The following is a 20,072-nucleotide window of genomic DNA, read 5'->3' on the forward strand; positions in this document are numbered from 1 at the left end:
AGGATTTAAGTAAAACTGACCATGAGTTACCTAATGGGTTTGTCTTATTGAACCTGAATTCAGTGCTACGGAGGAAACCAGAAAGCTAAAGATTGAAATTTGGAATTTTTTTTAAGAAACCAAGTTTGCTAAAATGAAATAAAAATTGTCACCAGCCTAATTAGGCATACTAATGTTGAACATTACTTTTATATAATCTGTATAGAGTTGTGATAAAGGGAAGCTACTATTACTTCTTACCCAATGAAGTGCAGTGAACTCTACTATAATCAGACAAGTGGTACAGTGATGCTAGCAGTTATAAATAGTATATGCAAGTTCTCAGAGAAACAGTTAACAGCGTATTTCTTCTCAATAGTAATTACTTCATTATATATATACTGAAGATGGTCAGTCCTTCACCACAGTTAATCTGTTTATTATTTAGGAAGGTGTTGCCATTGTTGGCCCTTTGTAATCCTGCTCTCATTTACGGAATGGCTCTTTGCTTTTGGAGACGGCTTCTGATGCTCAAGCACAACTACTTCTTGCTGCCTTACTTCACCACGGCTACACTGTTCATGTCACGACACATAGAACTTTGATTTCCTCCTGTGGTGTAGTTTACACCGGGCTTCTTGATGGTCTGATCAAGGCTGAAATACAATCTTACCTCTCCGATCAGGGCATCATTGTCATTCATCATGTCATGAAAAAGGTCGATTCTTCTTTGGAGCCCACCCGCACTCTTTTCCTCACCTATTATAGGGTGGTGCTGCCATCCAAGATTAAAGCCAGCTGAAATCATCACAGTCCAGCCATACCTTCTGAATCCGATGCGCTGTTATCAGTGTCATTGGTTCAATCACACTAGAACATCTTTTGACACCCAGCCATATGTGTAACCTGTGGCAGGGGTGCACACGAGCAATGTCTACCTCTTCCTCCCTGCTGTATCAACTGCAATGGTGACCATGCCGCCTCCTCCCAGGATTGTTCTGTGTATTTCGACGAGCAGGCTGTTCAAGAGATTCAGGTAAAGGAAAAAGTGCCTTACCCAGTAGCTTGCTGGCTAGCCACAAGCTCTGTGTTCATCTGTCAGGCACTTATAGTTCAGTTCTTGTTACCCCTCCCTCCATGAAGGACATGGTTACACAGATATGCAACCTCAAATTTGGCTCTGAGGTTGTGAAGTTGCCCAGTGTCAAGGTAGCATCACTGACCCCAGTCCTGCTGTGCAACAAACTATCAGACTCTCACCTCATGAGGCGAAGCTACCCACTACACAACTGGCAGGCAGGAAGGCCAGAAGGAGTACTCGTGGGAAGACTTCGTCCATCCCTCCAGCCAACTAACACCCAAGTCTTCCTTTAAGCAGAAGTGCTCAAAGAAGTCCGCTAAAGACAAACGGTCTGCCCCTTCACCAACTCGAAGATCCTGTTTGACGTGGTCGCTTAGCCCGGCTGGCCTTTGTCTCGCTGGTGCACACCACCATTTGTTTTTTGGCATTGGACTCCACCAACCAACCGCACAAGCACTCCGATGCTTTTGTACACCCCTTGGAGCAGGATCCTCCTGCTTCTGAGCCCTGTAGTAGCGACCTTCCACCGGCTGTCCCTCCGCAGACATTCTCTTCCTCCTCATGACTGCCCTCCTATGGAACATTCATGGCCTGCGGTCCCACAGAGGATTTATGTCTGCTTCTAGCATCACAGCAACCCCTTTTGCTTTCTGGTGACTTTAATGCCTATCATCCCCTCTGCAGCTCTCCCAGGGTCTGCCAGAGAGGATCCCTCTTGGCTAACATTCCTAACCAATTCTACCTCTTCTGCCTTAACACTGGTGCACCCACTTTCCTTTCTGACTCCTTGCACCCCTATTCCTATTTGGAACTATCCTTGTGCACTGCCTAGAGTGCCCCTCATCTTGAGTGGTCCATTCTATCTGACGCCTACTTGAGAGACCACTTACCGTGTGCTCTCCGTCTGCTGACTCCTACCCCATCCACATGCATACCTAAATGGCAGCTTACTAAGGCTGACTGGCAGCTTTACTCCTCCCTGGCGACCTTCGCAGAACAAGATTTCCTCAGTTGTGGTGACCAGGTGGACTACCTCACAAACGTTATCCTTACTTCTGCAGAACGTTCCATTCCTCGCACTTCATCTTCACCACATCGTGTCCCAGTCCTATGGTGTACTGAGGCATGCCATGACGCAATTCACGCATGGAGATGTGCTCTCCGTGTTTTTAACAACCGACCTACGCTGGAAAACTGCATTCATTATAAACACATGCATGTGAAGTGTTGTCGTTCTTTGGTATAGCAAAAGAGCTAGTTGGATTTCGTTCGCTAGTTCTTTTACCAGTTCCACACCTTCCTCTGTTGTGTGGCAAACCTTCGATGGCTCTCTGGAACCAAGATCCATTTCCCCATTTCCAGCCTGACAGTAGGTGGATTGTGGATCCTGTTGCTATCTCCAACACCTTGGGCCGCCATTTTGCATAAGTTTCAAGCTCTTTCCACTATCACCCTGCCTTTATCCATAGGAAACGAGTGGAGGTGCTTGGGGCGGTACCCTTCTCTTCTACCAATAGTGAGTGTTACAATGCCACCTTCACTATGAGGGAGCTAGATCCTCCATCCCAAGGCGAGATGCTATCCACATTCAGATGTTGCAGCTCTGCTCTCTTGCAGCAAGCACTTCGTGCTTAACACATACAACCGCATCTGGGCTGAGGGCACATTTCCTGGATGGTAGCGTGAAGCCACAGTCATACCCATACCTACGCCCAGTAAGGACAAAAACCTTTCTTCCAGCTACCACCCCATCTCTCTTACCAGCTGCGTTTGCAAAGTGATGGAATGTATGATTCGTGCCCGGCTGGTGTAGGGGCTCAAACTCGCCATTTACTCACAAATGCACAGTGTGGATTTAGAGTGCAGCATTTTGCAGTTGACCATCTCGTTACTTTGTCCACCCATGTCATGAATGGTTTTCTGCAGAAATCCCAGACTGTGGCAGTGTTCTTCGATTTACAGAAGGCCTACGAGACCTGCTGGAGAACTGTTATCCTCCGTACTCTTTACACGTGGGGCTTCCGTGGATGCCTACCCCGTTTCCTTCGAGCATTTTTACAAGACCAAATATTCAAGGTGTGTGTGGGTTCTGCTTTGTCAGATACCATTCAGGAAAATGATGTGCCTCAGGGTTCCGTCCTGAGCGTCATCCTCTTTGCTATCGCCATTACCCCTATTGTGGCCTATCTCCCACTGGGTGTCTCCGGCTCCATTTTTGTCTATGATTTTACCATCTATCGCAGGTCTCCATGGACCTGTCTCACTGAGTGGCGTGTTCAGCAAGGTCTTGATTGTCTTTACTCCTGGAACATCAACAGTGGCTTTCGCTTTTCTAATCACAAAACCATCTGTTTGAATTTCTGGTGGCGCAAATGGTTTCCCCCACCATCTCTACATCTTGGACCTGTTGCCCTTCTGTTTGTTGACACTACAAAATTCCTGGGTCTCATGATCGATAGGAAACACTCTTGGTCCTCCCATGTCTCTTACCTGGCAGCCCGCTGTACACAGTCCCTCAGTGTCCTCCGTGTTCTCAATGGTACTTCCTGTGGTGCTGATCAAACCACCCTCCTGCGTTTGTACTGGTCCCTTGTCCATTCGAAACACAACTATGGGTGCTTTGTTTATGCATCTGCTCGCCAATCCCTTTTATGCCGTCTCAACACTATCCACCATAATGACATCCATTTGGCCACAGATGCATTTTACACCAGCCCAGTTGAGATTCTGGGTACTGAACTACCACTATCCTACTGCTGTGACTTTCTCCTCAGCAGGTATGCATGCCATTTGTCTGCCATCTGTGGCCACCCTTCCAATGCCTCCTTCTTTGATGGCTCCTTAGACCATTAGTATGGGGCTTGTCCCTCTTCCCTGTTACCTCCTAGCATCTGCTTTTGCCACTTGCTACAGTGGCTTAACTTCATGCTACCTTCAGTTTTCCCTGTGGGTGTGAACCCTTCACCACCTTGGGTTCGTGAAGCAGCCCATGTTAACCTTGGCCTTAGTTCACTTCCTAAGGACACTACTCTAGCCTCACTCTGTCACCTCCAGTTGCAAGACCTTCGCATGGAACTTAACGATAGTACCTTTTTATACACTGATGGCTCACACCTGTAGGGTCAGGTGTGCATTCGTTATTGGCGCCCGTGTCTTTTGATATCTGCTTCCAGCCCACTCCTCAGTATTGACAGCCAAGCTTTTTACCTTGTATCAGGCTGTGGAGTACATCCGGTGACACAGCCTCCCCGATTGTATCCTCTGTTCTGACTCACTCAGCACCCTCCAAAGTATCTGTGCACTGTACACCACTCATCCCTTAGTGCAGCAGGTCGAGTAAATCTGTCATTTGCTCACTCTTCGTGGAGCCAATGTCATGTTTCTGTGGGTCCCCGATCATGTCGTTCTGCCAGGAAACGATGCCGCTGATGCTGCTGCCAAGGCTGCAGTCTTCTTACTTCAGCCTGTGAGCACCTCTATTCCCTCTGATGATCTCTGCATTGCTGTGTGTCAGGTGGTGATGTCCCTTTGGCATCGCCAAGGGTCCTCCCTTCACAGGAATAAGCTTTGGCTTTTTAAGCCTCTCCCGATGCCTTGGACGAGTCATTTTCTTGGATTGTCCATAATGTCCTTCAAACCACTCATGAACAATTGTAGTCTGGTGACCAGGCTACGGTTTTGTAGTCACCTAGGGTCCAACCAATTTTCTCATAAGCCCAGGGAGCCACTGCAGGCAATGTCGTGCTGTTGGTAAAGGCACTCACAGTGGTTGTCTGCTGCCATGGTCCATTAGTACCAAATTTTGCTGCTCTGTCCTAACAGATATGTCTGCTGTACATCTCACAGTGATTTATGTGGTTATTTCATGCAGTGTTGTTTGACTGCTAGCACCAACAGTACACAAACATAGCTGCTCTCATTTGTTAAGTGAAGGTCGATGGCCAAAGTGAGAGGTAATGTAAGTAATTTGGTGTTTTCATCATACCCTTTACACCATACGTCTTGGAATATATAATTCCCTAATGATTTCCAAAATGGAATGTCCTAAGCATCTAGCTCCAACTACCATTCCGCATTCAAAATCTGTTAATTCTCAGTGTGGGGTCATAATCACTATGGAAACCTCTTCACATGAATCATCCGAGAACAAATGACAACTCTGCCAAGCACCTTCAGTTTACGTGTTGTGTATGTGATAATACCACCATCTTTACAAGTGAATATCACTGTCCCATGACTTTTATCACCTCACTATGTATGTTCTTCAATGAGTTACCCAATAATTCAACTAAACATACTCAGAGGTTCCCACAATATAAACATATTGATCCTCTGACTGTAGGAACTGAAGGCTACAGTTAAATACATAAAAGTATAAAGTTGATAACTTCTAGACCACAAATATAACATTAACTCTTAGTGCTCAACCAATGGGGTAGCCTAGACTGCCATATTTGGTCATTTTATTATTTCTATGCGCATACTTCAGAAAATGTAGTTTAATTGATGTACCACATTAATGAATGCACCAAACCGTTCTTTTTGTAGTGATGTGTTGAGCAAAAATATTATGACAAATAATGTCGGCAGATAAAATGATTACCTGTTTTCCAAGTTAAAAGTGAAGATTGCTTCATTATTGTGGGGAGGGGGTGAAGAATTTATGTTGATCCCACCAGTAAGATTTTGAGAAGTATGATGAATGATATACCGGGTGATCAAAAATTCAGTATAAATTTGAAAACTGAATAAATCACGGAATAATGTAGATAGAGAGGTACAAATTGACACACATGCTTAGAATGACATAGGGTTTTATTAGAACCAAAAAATACAAACGTTCAAAAAAAGTCTGACAGATGGAACTTCATCTGATCAGAATAGCAATAATTAGCATAACAAAATAAGACAAAGCAAAGCTGGGCAAATTTAGCGAGCTGTGGTGTTAGCTGAGATATAGCAGAGAATGTGGCGAATTTTCTGACTTCAGTAATTTTTAATGTTTATAGCTGCTGAATTATTACACTGACTTTAAGAAATGGAATTACATGTTTTATTCACTTGCATCAGAAAGTGTGTCCAAAGGGGTTTTTAATGGGACAACACGTGTTTAACTTAATCCAAGTGTACACAAGATAACAGTACTGCAAACCATTTCCCCACCGTTAGGAGAACAACATTTGTTCTACTGTACCAAATGTAAGCAAACATGTAACTCTGGCACAGTTCATATTTTCATTAATACAGTTGTTTAACAAGTGCTCAGACTGCTGGACCGACAGCATTGTATGCTGAATTTCAAGGGACCTTATGGCAGCAATGGCCTGTGTTGTATAGCACATCATGTCTTCAGGATTTTTGGTTTTACTTGTAGGCTTCTTAATTTAATTTTCGTCACAGATAAAAGACCAGAAGCGTTAAGGTTGGCAAGATGTAGGCCATTTTATATTTCACAAATGATCACACTAACAATTTCAAAGTTTTCTGTTAAGTATATCTGTAATTACCTTTGTAGAATGCATAGTACATTTGTTGTGGTGGTACTAAATGGATTGCATTGTGGCCAGTGGGCTCTGTTTCCAGTAAGTGCAGCTACATATCTTTTATGAACTGCAGAGACTTGTAGTTACTTAGAACACTATCAATGAAACAGGTGCACAAGATACAATTCCTCAAAAGGCTGTAACACATATTGACAGACAAAGGTTGTTTATTCACTTCTCTTGGCGAGCATAGCTTTCAGTTGACCAGTAGTGCATGATGTAAACAATAATTTGCTACTAACATTCATTTTAATCGGATTACTCTAGTGAAGTTGTCTTCTCCCTTGACAAATTTTGCCCCTCAGCCACACTTATGCCATTATCAAATTGACAATTTCGCATTGCTTTTGATGAGTCCTGTCAACTGACTTCTTCTTGTAGTCAGGTTGTGCCAAATTTAATTCAGTCATCACTAGTAATCTGATCTAAAATTGCAATCTTCAGCTTTCTTCTGTAGTAGCATATTTCAAGTGCTTCTCATCTCTCGTCATCAATCACTATTATCATCCATTTTATTACTTATCTTCCATGTTTCACATCTGTAGAAGGCTACACTTCAGAAAAGACTGCCTAACAGATAACTGTTTATTCACTCTTAACAAAAGTTACTTTTTTGCAACTGTATTTTCATGCTATTGCAGGTCTGTATTTTATAGCCTTCCTATTTTGCCCATCATCGGTCAGTTTCCTATACAAACAGCAAAACTCATCTTCTGCAATTAATGACTGTATATCTCTAATTCTGTCAGCATCACATTATTTAATTTGACTTCATTTCGTTACCCTTGTTTCGATTTTGTAGATACTCATCGTATAAGCTCCTTTAAGAAAGTGTCAGTTCCGTTCAGTTTTACTTTCAAGTCTTTTTCTGTCTTTGGTAGGATTACAGTGTTATCCAGTGTGACAGTGTAGTTGATGGCGGTGGGATCACTTGTGGAAAAATTCCTGTAGTAGTTGGTGTGAGAGCTGCACCTTTTTTTAGACTGAAGTCAGCTGATAGGTATACCTACTTAAAGGAAGTCCCACTAACTAAGGGATCACCTTCAGAGGACATATTTCCAAGTAAAGGAATTACCGTATTTCATCAAAATGTAAGAGGTATTAGAGATAAAGTTAGTGCACTGCTTATAGATGTTGACTCTGAAATTATTGGTATATCGGAGCACCACTTAAATAATTTGACAACTCAGAGGCTTCCTTTACAAAGATAAAGATTAGCTGGCTGTTTTTCAAGGAGTCCCTTACAGGGTGGGGGAGTGGCTATATACGTAAAAAAACAGTATTCCATTTGAGTCCATAGACTATCATGGCACTGATCTGACCAGATATTTGAATGTTGCACAGGGACAGTTGAATTGAGTGAAATTAAACTTCTAATTGTTGTTGTTTATAGGTCCCCTAACTCTGATTTCAGAGCACTTCTGCTCAAGCCAGAGAGAGTTCTTGATTCACTTTGCAGGGAGTACCAGAAATTAGTTATGTGTGGTGACTTCAATATAAATTTTGTATATGATGGTGCAAGTAAAAGGATGTTGGTAGATCTCCTAAATTCATATGATATGATGCAGAATGCCTTTTTTCCAGCTAGGCTTCAGGGGAACAGTAGCACAGCCATAGACAATATTTTTATTAATTCTTCATTACTAGATGGGAATTCTGTTAACAAAAGTGTGAATGGCCTTTCAGACCATGATGCACAAATTTTAACACTAAAAGGCTTTTGTACTCACACAAATGTCACACATAATTACAAACTATGTAGGAAAGTTAATCCAATAGCAGTAGAGAGTTTTTTAAACCTTGTCAAGGAACAAATGGCAGTATGTTTATGGTGTCGATAACATAGATGATAAATATAATGCTGTTCTTAACACATTTCTCATGCTCTTTGAGAGCATGAACAGGGTACTAGCAATCATAGGCAGCCTGGGTGGCTGACTAGTGGGATAAGGAATTATATCAAAATGTTAGAAGTATTCAGTCAAGCTACAGTAGCCCATTACAAACAATATTTTAAGGTGCTTAAAAATGTTATTAGGAAGACAGAGTATATGGTATGCAAATAGAATAGCTGATTCACAGATAAAATTGTCAGTTGTGAAGGATGTGTGTGGTCAGCAGCACAAGGTCGATGATGCAAAGTCAGATCATAGTAAAAATATTTCTGTTATTGACAAATCAGATATATTTACAGCATTTAACAATCATTTTTGAAGCACTGCAGGTGAATTACATAAAAATTTAGTTTCTACGGGGAATCGCATAACTTCCTTGGCAGAATGCCTTTCTGAGATTGATGTCTGAAAATCTCATCTGTGATACAGACAAGGGAGAGATTGAGTCAATAATTGAATCACTGAAGACTAAGGACTCTCATCGACATGATGGAGTGCCTAACAGAATATCAAAGTACTGTGCTGCAAATGTTAGCCCTGTATTTAGCCATATTTGTAATTTTTCTTTTAGGAATGGTCAGTTTCCCGAACAATTAAAATACTCAGTAGTAAAGCCTCTTTGTAAAAAGGGTGAAAGGTATAATGTAGACAACATTAGATCTATTTATATGCCATTAGTGTTTGCTAAGGTTATTAAACAGGCTGTGTATGTAAGGATAATTGATCATTTTATATTGCACAATTTGCTATCAAATGTACAGTTAAGCTTTAGAAGTTGTTTAACAATTGAAAATGCTATATTCTCCTTTCTCTTTGAGGCACTGGGTAGGTTAAACAAAAGGTTTTGAATTTTGAGCATATTTTTTGATTTAACGAAGGCATTTTATTCTGTTGTTCACAAAATATTGCTCCAGAAGTTGGACCATTATGGAATACAGGGAGTAGCTCACTATTGTTTCACCTCTTGCATGAGCAACGGACATCAAAAGGACATTATTCACAATGTTGAGAATGGCTGTGATGTGGGGTCTGACTGGGGTACAGGTCAAGTAGGGGGTCCCCCTGGGATCAGTGTTGGGGCCTCTCCTGTTCCTTATTTATATAAATGATATGCCCTCTGTGATGTACAGCGGGGACTTCGTGTGCCCCAGGACCTCTACGGTAGCTGAGAAGGCCCTATGGGAACCCTGAAACGTGATGGCTAACGGGGCTCTGGTGAAGCTGCGATAGGCCTAGCAAGCCAGTAGTGGATAAATCAACTGCTTTTAAAAAGGGAACATGCCTCGGATCACGGAACGGATTTAAAGGAAACCGACCAAGCAATGGAAAAGGATTACGAGAAGGTTTACGACTGGGCACCTTAAACGTAAGGACTCTAACTGGGAAGTTAGAAGAAATTGTAGAAATGATGGAAAGGAGGAAATTGGACATCTTGGGACTTGCTGAGACTAGGTGGAGAGGAGTTGGTGAAAAACCACTAAGTAAAGGATGTAAACTGTACTGGATAGGGAATGAGAGGGGAAGAAATGGAGTGGCAATAGTGGTCAGAGAGGGTCTGCAGGAGGAGGTGGAAGGTATCAATGATCGAATGATAAAAGCCAGAGTACTAGTGAAAGGAAAAAGCATTGAAATCATCCAAGCATATGCCCCACAGGTGGGGTGTACAAAAAAGGAGAAGGAGGAATTTGAAGATGACATGCAAAAGCAGCTAAATGGAGGAAATCAGATTATAATAGGGGACCTCAATGCACATGTTGGCACAGACAGGAAAGGATTCGAGGAGATAATGGGATCAGAGGGCTGGGGGAACTGAAATAGAGAAGGAAAATTGTTGCTGGAATTCTGCAAGAGGAATGGGCTGGCGATCGCAAATTCTACATCTACATCTACATCTACATTGATACTCCGCAAGCCACCCAACGGTGTGTGGCGGAGGGCACCTTACGTGCCACTGTCATTACCTCCCTTTCCTGTTCCAGTCGCGTATGGTTCGCGGGAAGAACGACTGTCTGAAAGCCTCCGTGCGCGCTCTAATCTCTCTAATTTTACATTCGTGATCTCCTCGGGAAGTATAAGTAGGGGGAAGCAATATATTCGATACCTCATCCAGAAACGCATCCTCTCGAAACCTGGCGAGCAAGCTACACCGCGATGCAGAGCGCCTCTCTTGCAGAGTCTGCCACTTGAGTATATTAAACATCTCCGTAACGCTATCACGGTTACCAAATAACCCAGTGACGAAACGCGCCGCTCTTCTTTGGATCTTCTCTATCTCCTCCGTCAACCCGACCTGGTACGGATCCCACACTGATGAGCAATACTCAAGTATAGGTCGAACGAGTGTTGTGTAAGCCACCTCCTTTGTTGATGGACTACATTTTCTAAGCACTCTCCCAATGAATCTCAACCTGGTACCCGCCTTACCAACAATTAGTTTTATATGATCATTCCACTTCAAATCGTTCCGTACGCATACTCCCAGATATTTTACAGAAGTAACTGCTACCAGTGTTTGTTCCGCTATCATATAATCATACAATAAAGGATCCTTCTTTCTATGTATTCGCAATACATTACATTTGCCTATGTTAAGGGTCAGTTGCCACTCCCTGCACCAAGTGCCTATCCGCTGCAGATCTTCCTGTATTTCGCTACAATTTTCTAATGCAGCAACTTCTCTGTATACTACAGCATCATCCGCGAAAAGCCGCATGGAACTTCCGACACTATCTACTAAGTCATTTATATATATTGTGAAAAGCAATGGTCCCATAACACTCCCCTGTGGCACGCCAGAGGTTACTTTAACGTCTGTAGACGTCTCTCCATTGATAACAACATGCTGTGTTCTGTTTGCCAAAAACTCCTCAATCCAGCCACACAGCTGGTCTGATATTCCGTAGGCTCTTACTTTGCTTATCAGGCGACAGTGCGGAACTGTATCGAACGCCTTCCGGAAGTCAAGAAAAATAGCATCTACCTGGGAGCCTGTATCTAATATTTTCTGGGTCTCATGAACAAATAAGGCGAGTTGGGTCTCACACGATCGCTGTTTCCGGAATCCATGTTGATTCCTACATAGTAGATTCTGGGTTTCCAGAAATGACATGATACGCGAGCAAAAAACATGTTCTAAAATTCTACAAGAGATCGACGTAAGAGATATAGGTCTATAGTTTTGCGCATCTGCTCGACGACCTGGTACAAGAAGAGAAGTAATCACAAAATAACTTGGTACAGTGGGGACTGGTCCCAAACTTCAGTAGTAGACTATGTACTAGTGGATAGGCAGATGATGAGCAGCCTCACAGATGTTAAGGTCATTCCATCTGAGGCCTTAGACAGTGACCATCGGCTGTTGGTAGCCACCCTGAGAGAGAAAAGAGATAGGAGGGCAACAGATATACAGGAGAAAAGATTGAAGACATGGATGCTGAAAGAGGATGAACGGAGGACCCAGTACCAGACACTGATCAGGAAGAAGCTGCCAAAGGAAGATCAGAGAACAGTGGAAGAAGAATGGGGAGATTTTAAGAGGGCTCTAGTTGAGGCAGCTGAGACTGTGTGCGGAAGAACTAGCACAAAGAGGAGAAGTAGGGAAACCCCATGGTGGAACAACATATGTAAAGAGGCAGTACTTCGAAAGAACAAAGCCTTCAGAGAATGGTTCCAGACCCAAACAGAGGAAGCTAGGGTAAAATATAAGGAAAGCAAGAAAGCGGCACAGACCATAGTAAGGGCGGAGAAGAAGAAGTGGATGGAAAAATGGACAAGAATGTTAGAAGAGGACAGTGAAGGGAACAAAAAAGTACTTTACACCATGGTAAGAAATAAGAGGAACAACAGAAGCGAGTGCCTGAGGATCATGGATAATAATGGAAGAGTTGTGGAGGAAATGCATGAGCTCAAAAAGATTTGGAAGGAGTACTTTGAAGATCTGTTGAATGCCGCCAAGTGGGTAACTAACAGCGATGGAGAGCCTAAGGCAGCAGACGATTATAATAGTGGGGAAATTGATGATCTAACTTGGAATGAAGTGGAAGAAGCCATAAAGAGGATGAAAGGGGGCAAGGCACCAGGTCGGGACGAAGTAACAGTGGATATGATACGAGCAGCAGGAGAAGTAGGAACCCAGTGGCTATACAGAGTGCTGAGGGTGGTGTGGAAGGAGAACAGAATTCCTGAGGATTGGAAGAAAGGAATTATAGTCCCGATCTTCAAGAAAGGGGATAAAAGGAGATGTGAGAACTACAGAGGAATCACCCTGCTATGCCACTGTGGAAAAATCTATGAAAAGATCCTGGAGAAGAGAATAAGAAGCAGTATTGAAAGTAGACTGCAAGAGGAGCAGTACAGTTTCAGACCGGGAAGATCAACAACGGACCTCATATTTGCGGTAAGGCAACTGCAGGAAAGGCACTATGAGTACGGGAAGGACTTAATCATGGCCTTTTTGGATATTGAGAAGGCGTATGACAGTATCTGTAGGGACAAGCTCTGGGATGTGCTGAACGCAAAAGGGATAGATGAAGAGATAACACGAAAAGTCAGAAAAATGTATGAGGGAAGTGAGAGTTGTGTGAAAGTGGGGAGGGAACGTACTGCATGGTTCAAGCTGGAAAATGGGCTGCGACAGGGAAGTGCACTTTCGCCTTTATTGTTTATTATTGTTATGGATGAAATCCTACAGCAAGTATTAGATGCAATTGGAGATCATAAAATGAAAACAGTGCTTTTTGCCGATGACCTGATGTTATGGGGAAATTGCGAGAAGGAGGTGCAAGAGCAGTTAGATGCATGGGAGGCAATGGCAGCACAATATGGAATGCATTTCTCTGCAAAGAAAAGTGAAATAATCGTCACAACAAGGAAGAAGAATAGGCCAAATGTGGATATAACTTGTGGAGGGGAAAAACTACAAGTGGTAGAGAACTTCAAGTACCTGGGAAGCGTGATTAAAAGTAAGGGGGGAAACGCAATGGAAATAAATGAAAGGTGCAGAAAAGCAGGGCAGTTCTACAAATGCATTAGGGGGCTTATTTGGAGCAAGGAGGTGCCACAGAAATCCAAGAGAATTATATACCGAACCTACTTTGTCCCCATATTGGCATACGGAAGTGAGACATGGGTAATGCACAAAAGCGACAAAAGTAGAATACAGGCTAGTGAAATGAAGTTCCAGAGGAGCAGGTTGGGTGTAACAAGATGAGACAGATTGCGAAATGTGTATGTGAGGGAAAGACTAAAGGAGGAACCAGTACAGGACAGGATAGAAAAATCAAGACTGCAGTGGTATGGACACATGAAGAGAATGGATGAGGGAAGAATTCCAAAGAGGATGTTTGATCTGCAACTGGAGGGGAAGAGGCCCAGAGGAAGACCAAGAGATAGATGGGTGAAGGGAGTGAAGGAATGTGTGATGAGAAGAGGAGGGAACTGGACGAAGGTGGAAGAGGGGGAATGGTGGAAAGACAGAACACGATGGAGATGCTTGTGTTCCCGACAGACCCAGCCAGTGGCTGGAAACTGTCCAAGATGACGATGATATGCCCTCTAGTGTTGTGGGTAACTCTGAAATATTTCTGTTTGCTGATGACACTAGCTTGGTAGTAAAGGATGTTGTGTTCAACATTGGCTTGGTTTCAAGTAGTGCAGTTCTTGACATAAGTTCATGGCTTGTAGAAAATAAACTAATGCTAAATCACAATAAAACTCGGTTTTTACCATTTTTAGCACACAATGCAACAAAACCTGATGTTTTAATTTCACAGAATGGGCTTGTGATTAATCAAACTGAACAGTTCAAATTTATAGGTGTTCAGATAGATAATAAACTGTTGTGGAAAGCCCACGTTCAGGATCGTGTTCAAAGACTTAATGCTGCCATTTTTACTATTTGAAAGGTATCTGAAGTAAGTGATTGTTCAACACGAAAATTAGTGTTCTTTGCTTATTTTCATTTGCTTATGTCATATGGTATTATATTTTGGGGTAACGCTTCCCATTCTATAAGTGTATTTTTGGCTTAGAAACAGGCAGTTTGGGCAATAAGTGGTCTAAGTTCACAAACCTCTTGTCGACCCCTGTTCGTGAGTCAGGGTATTTTGACATTGACCGTACTATCATTTCTTGTTAGCAGTATTAGCTTATTCGCAAGAATAAACAACTTTCACTCAGTTAATACTCGGCAGAAATGAAATCTGCATTTGGATCAGACTTCCTTCACTCATGTGGAGAAAGGTGTGCAGTATACTGCTGCATCCGTTTTCAATAAGTTACCAGTCAAGTTCAAAAATCTTAGCAGTAATCCACCCACTTTCAAATCAAAACTGGAGTTTCCTCATGGGTCACTCCTTCTATTCTGTTGAGGAGTTCCTTGAAAAAGTAAGCTGATTCCTATTGTATTGTTGATTGTGTTTACTTAAACTAATGGACTTTTTTCCTTGGGTTCCTAACATCTGCATCTACATCCATACTCCGCAAGCCACCTGATGGTGTGTGGCGGAGGGTACCTTGAGTACCTCTATCAGTTCTCCCTTCTATTCCAGTCTCATATTGTTCGTGGAAAGGAGGATTGTCGGTATGCCTCTGTTATTATGTGTATGTTGTAATTTCATGTAATGACATGTTCCATGACCTTGGAGATTTGCTCCTATGGAACGTGATGTGTAAATAAATAAATAAATAAATAAAATCGACAAACTGTAGATTTTATTTCTTCTCCCTGAACTTTAATTCACGAACTAGATTTTTCCTTGGTTTCTTTTACTGCTTGCTCAATGTTCAGGTATAAAAACATGGGGATAGGCTACAACTTGATCACACTTACTTCTCAACTACTGTCTTCCTTTCATGTCCTTTAACATTTATAACACCAAAATGGTTTCTGAACAAGTTGCAAATAAGTTTTGTTCCCTGTGTTTTTTCTGTGCTACCTTCAAAATTTCAAAGAGTGTGTTCCAGTCAGCATTGTCAAAAGCTCACCATACATCTAAATGCCCTATAAACAGGGGCTAGCCTTTCTTACCTGCTGAGTTAAGTTGTGAGGTCAGTATTTCTTCATGTGTTCCTACATTTCTCCAGAAACCAAAATTAATGTTGCCAAAGTTGGCTTCTGTCAGTCACTTCATTTGTGTGTAAATCATTCATGACAGTATTTTGCAATAACGACCTCTTAAACTGATGGTTCAGGATATTCACACGTCAGCTCCTGCTTTCTTTGGACCTGGAATAATCACATTCTTATTAAATTCTGAGAATATTTTGTTTATTTCATATATGTTACATGCTAAATAGTTTTTTCCTCATGAATGGATGAATGAATGAATAAATAAAAACACTGAGATTATACTTTAAGAGAAGTGTGTGATCTTGAGTCATGTTTTAATTTGGTGCATGCCATTAGTGTATTCTCCTCATCCTCTTAAAGAAAAGCACTTTATACAATAATTCATATGAGAGATTCCTAATGTTGTGAATTTAGCGTGTGCATGTACTGCATGTTGAACAATAGTAATGAATCTCTTACATTATTTCTTTGTTACAGATGTTCAGCAATCCCGAATATGATCCTGTGGGAGTTAAGATGGAGGAGGTAAGCTACTGCTATGTCTTAAGGTCTTTTAAGTCTTTCTTTTCTCGGGATATATCTCTTGTCTAGTTTCTGTGTGCACTTAGTGGAACCTCAAATTCCAGAGGAGGAGGGTGTAGTATTCACAAGGAAAAACACATTCAGCTTTAGGTGCTGCATTTTTTATACAGCAGGTGGATACTTGGGGAAACACAAAATTCATACTGCTAATCCATTGTTAGTTGTGAGGCGTGGGAATGTCAAATAGATTACAGATGAAAGGGTAGTTTTATTGTACATGATTTCTGCAGGGAAATAGGGCTCCTTGCTTTTTGGAACCATAAACCCAAGTTCTGAACTTATGTACTCACCATTGTAGTTTGTATTGGAAAATGTTCAGACGTCTTTGAAATGAAAGAAAGTCTCAACTCCCCTACTTGGCAGATTAGAGGACAACATGACTGAGAAGTAAATGTACTTCTTCATCTCTGATTTCGCACAAATTTATGATACATGCAGGGCTTGGCCAGAAATGAGAATGACAGAAGTGGGAACTCCAGATGCCCAAGGATGTAGAAGGAATAGTATTTTGGTACAGGTCGGGTAAGGCATGGGCCATTTATATTAGTATAGTTTATAGGGAGTGGTTGGCACAGTGAAAAGAATACAAAACAATAATCTGAAGGTTATATGTAAATTGAAGGTCAAGGGGGGTGGAAATGAAAGGAAAGGGGAGCGATAATTGCTGTCAGCTACATTGGGACATTATGCAGAATCGGCGATGACAAGTGAAAGTATGTACCAGACTGTGATTCGAACATGGGATCTCCTACTTACAGGGCAGATGCGATAAACACTGCACCATCTGGGACACAGTGTTACCACAACTGCACGGACTATCTTGGCTCGCCTCACACTCCCGTCGAGTGCCACCTATCCTCAGCCCCTGTCCATTTTCTCCATATTTACTCATCTGAGATTCCCACAGGAGGTAGGACATACTTGTGCATCCACATTGAAGTAGCTGGATTCATTGCCTAGCTAGGCCTATAAAATTATATGAATGTGTGGTGTCTGCTCTTTTGGACATGGACAGGAGCTGTGGGTAGGTGGTACTCGATGGGAGTGTGGATCAGCTGAGGGGCAAGTCAAGATAGTCCATGCAGTTATGTCCTGGATGGTGCAGTGGTTATTGAACCTGCCTAGTAAGCAGGAGATCCAGGTACACATGTTCACTCCGTAATGTCCCAATGCAGCCGATAGCTGTGATCGATTCCCTTTCCTTCCTTTTATTCCCTCTCCACCTTTAATTTACATATGATTTATAAGAGGTGCAGATTCTGTGTCATGTCTGTTGTTTCGGACATGTCAAAAATGGTAGACAACCAACATTCATGTAGTCTGAAGGTTGTTAGGTCAAGCCCTATGTGGATGATTGTTTTAATCTTCTAACAATATTGTGAAAGTTGCTACTCACCATATAGCAGAGATGCTGAGTCACAGATAGGAACAACAAAAAGCCTGTCACAAATATAGCTTTCATCCAGTAAGACCTTTCTCAGAATTAAATGACAATCATACACATATATATACTTGTGCAAATGCAACTCGCACACACATGACTGCAGTGTCAGGCAACTGAGGCCACACTGTGAGTAGCAGCACCAGTGCATGATGGGAATGGTGACTGGGTGGGGGTGAGGAGGAGGTTGGTGTGGGGATGGGGAGAAATAGTGGGATAGGGGTGGTGGAGGTAGAGGGTGACATCCTGTTGGGGAGCACACAGGATTGAGGTGGAAAGAGGGCAGGGCAGTCATGTGCAGTTGGGAGGTTAGACGAAGGGCAGTGGAGAGATGGGGAGGGGAATGCAGAAAAGAGGAAATGTAAAATGATGGTGTGATAGAGAAATGAGGGCTGTGTAATGCTGGAATGGGATCAGAGAATGGACTGGATGGGAGAGGACAATGACTTACTAAGGTTGAGGCCAGGATGTTATGGGAACATAGGAGATATTACAGGGAAAGTTCCCACCTGCGCAATTCAGAAAAACTGGCACAGGCTGTGAAGCAGTCATTGAAATAAAGTATGTCCTGTTTGGCAGCATGCTCGGGAACAGGGTGGCCCATTTGTTTGTTGGCCACAGTTTATTCGGTGGTCATTCGTGTGGACAGACAGCTTGCTGGTTGTCATGCCCCCATAGAATACAAGACAGTGGTTGCACCTTAGCTTGTAGAGTGCTTGACTTGTTTCACAGGTAGCCCTGCCTTTGATGGGATAGGTGATATTTGTGACTGGATTGGAGGTAGGTGATGGTGGGAGGATGCATAGGACAGGTCTTACATCTATGTCTATTACAGGGGTATGAGCCACGAGGTTAAGGGGTTAGAAGAAGGGGTTGTGTAGGGATGGATGAGTAAATTGTGTAGGTTTGGTGGATGGTGGAATACCACGGGGATGGATGAATATATTCTGTAGGTTTGGTGGATGGCAGAATACCCTTGGTATTCTGGCCAAATTGCTCTTAAACAGTGGGAAGTAAGAAGGTGCTTAAAACATCAGTGTACACCTGGTCTGCGATAGTACCATGCAAAACAACATGGGCTTCAAGCCCCCTCCATGAAAAACACGACCACGCCATGTCACCACTGCCTCCGAATTTTACTGTTGGCACTACACGTTCTATCAGATTATGTTCACTGGGTATTCACCATACCCACACCCTGCCATCAGATTGCCACATTGTGTACTGTGATTTGTCACTCCACAAAATGTTTTTCCACTGTTCAGTCGTTGAATGTTTACACTCCTTACATCAAGCGAGGCATTGTTTGGTATTTACTGGTGTGATGTGTGGCTTATGAGCAGCCGCTTGACCATGCAATCCAAGTTTTCTCACCTCCTGCCTAATTATCACAGTACTTACAGTGGATCCTGATGCAGTTTGGTACTCCTGTGTGATTATATGGATAGGTGTCTGCCTATTATACATTACGAATCTCTTCTACTATTGGAGGTATCTGTCAGTCAACAGATGATGTTGGCCTGTACACTTTTGTGCTGTAAGTGTCCCTTCACATTTCCACTTCACTACCACATTGGAAACAGTGGCACTAGGGATGTTTAGGAGTTTTGAATCTTGTGTACAGACGTATGACACAAGTGACACCCAATCGTCTGGCCATGTTCAAAGTCTGTGAGTTCTGCAGAGTGCCCCATTCTGCTCTCTGATGATGTATAATGTTTACTGATGTTGCTGATATGGAGACCGTGGCAGTAGATGGCACCACAATCCACCTAATATGAAAAATGTATGTTTTCGGGGATGTCTCTATACTTTTGATCAGATAGTGTGCTGCCTTACCCTCTTTCCACCTCAGTGCTGTATGCTACCCAACAGCACATCACTGTCTGCCACCACTATGCTACTATCCCTCTCCCTCACTACCCCAGCCTCCTCCTTACCCCTCACCCAGCTGCCGCTCACTTCATGATGCACAGATGCTGCTGCTTGCAGTGTGGCCTCAGTTGGCTGAGACTCCAGTCATGTGTGTAGGAGTTATGTTGGTACAAGTGTGTATGTGTGTGTTTGTTGTCTATAATTTTGATAAAGGCCTCACTGGTTGAAAGCTATGTTTGTGACAGTCTTTTTGTTTCTCCTATATGCGACTCAGCATCTCTGCTATATGGTGCACAGCAACTGCTCTTTTCACCATATTGTTCCATTCTGTGCTGGATTTTCCATTGTTTGATCTTTTAATCTTTTTATTTTCAATTTTTATATTACATTGCAAATAAACTCAAATAATGTCCAGTGTATTAGTGTACTGTATTTATTAATATTTCATAAAAGACAAGAAAAAGAGAGGCAGAGGAAAATTTGAGAGTGCAAATAAATTTACAAGAACGGATTGTACTTAGTGTCCACAAGGACTTTGTATATAACTTTGGATTGTAATTAAAGTGTAGAGAACTTATTCAGTTCCATTTTGACCAATTTCTACAGG

General features: G+C 42.4%; 1 protein-coding gene across 1 annotated transcript in view; it reads left to right on the forward strand.

Moving 5' to 3' along the window:
• Positions 1 to 20,072, forward strand: part of LOC124720437 (zinc finger protein 93-like) — a 94,807-nt gene that overhangs the window by 25,009 nt on the left and 49,726 nt on the right. The window contains exon 5 of the mRNA XM_047245791.1: positions 16,045 to 16,092. Coding sequence (XP_047101747.1) covers positions 16,045 to 16,092 — 48 coding nt within the window. The remainder of the gene's footprint in view (positions 1 to 16,044; positions 16,093 to 20,072) is intronic.

The sequence above is a fragment of the Schistocerca piceifrons genome, chromosome 11, assembly GCF_021461385.2.
Source record: "Schistocerca piceifrons isolate TAMUIC-IGC-003096 chromosome 11, iqSchPice1.1, whole genome shotgun sequence".
Taxonomy (NCBI): domain Eukaryota; kingdom Metazoa; phylum Arthropoda; class Insecta; order Orthoptera; family Acrididae; genus Schistocerca; species Schistocerca piceifrons.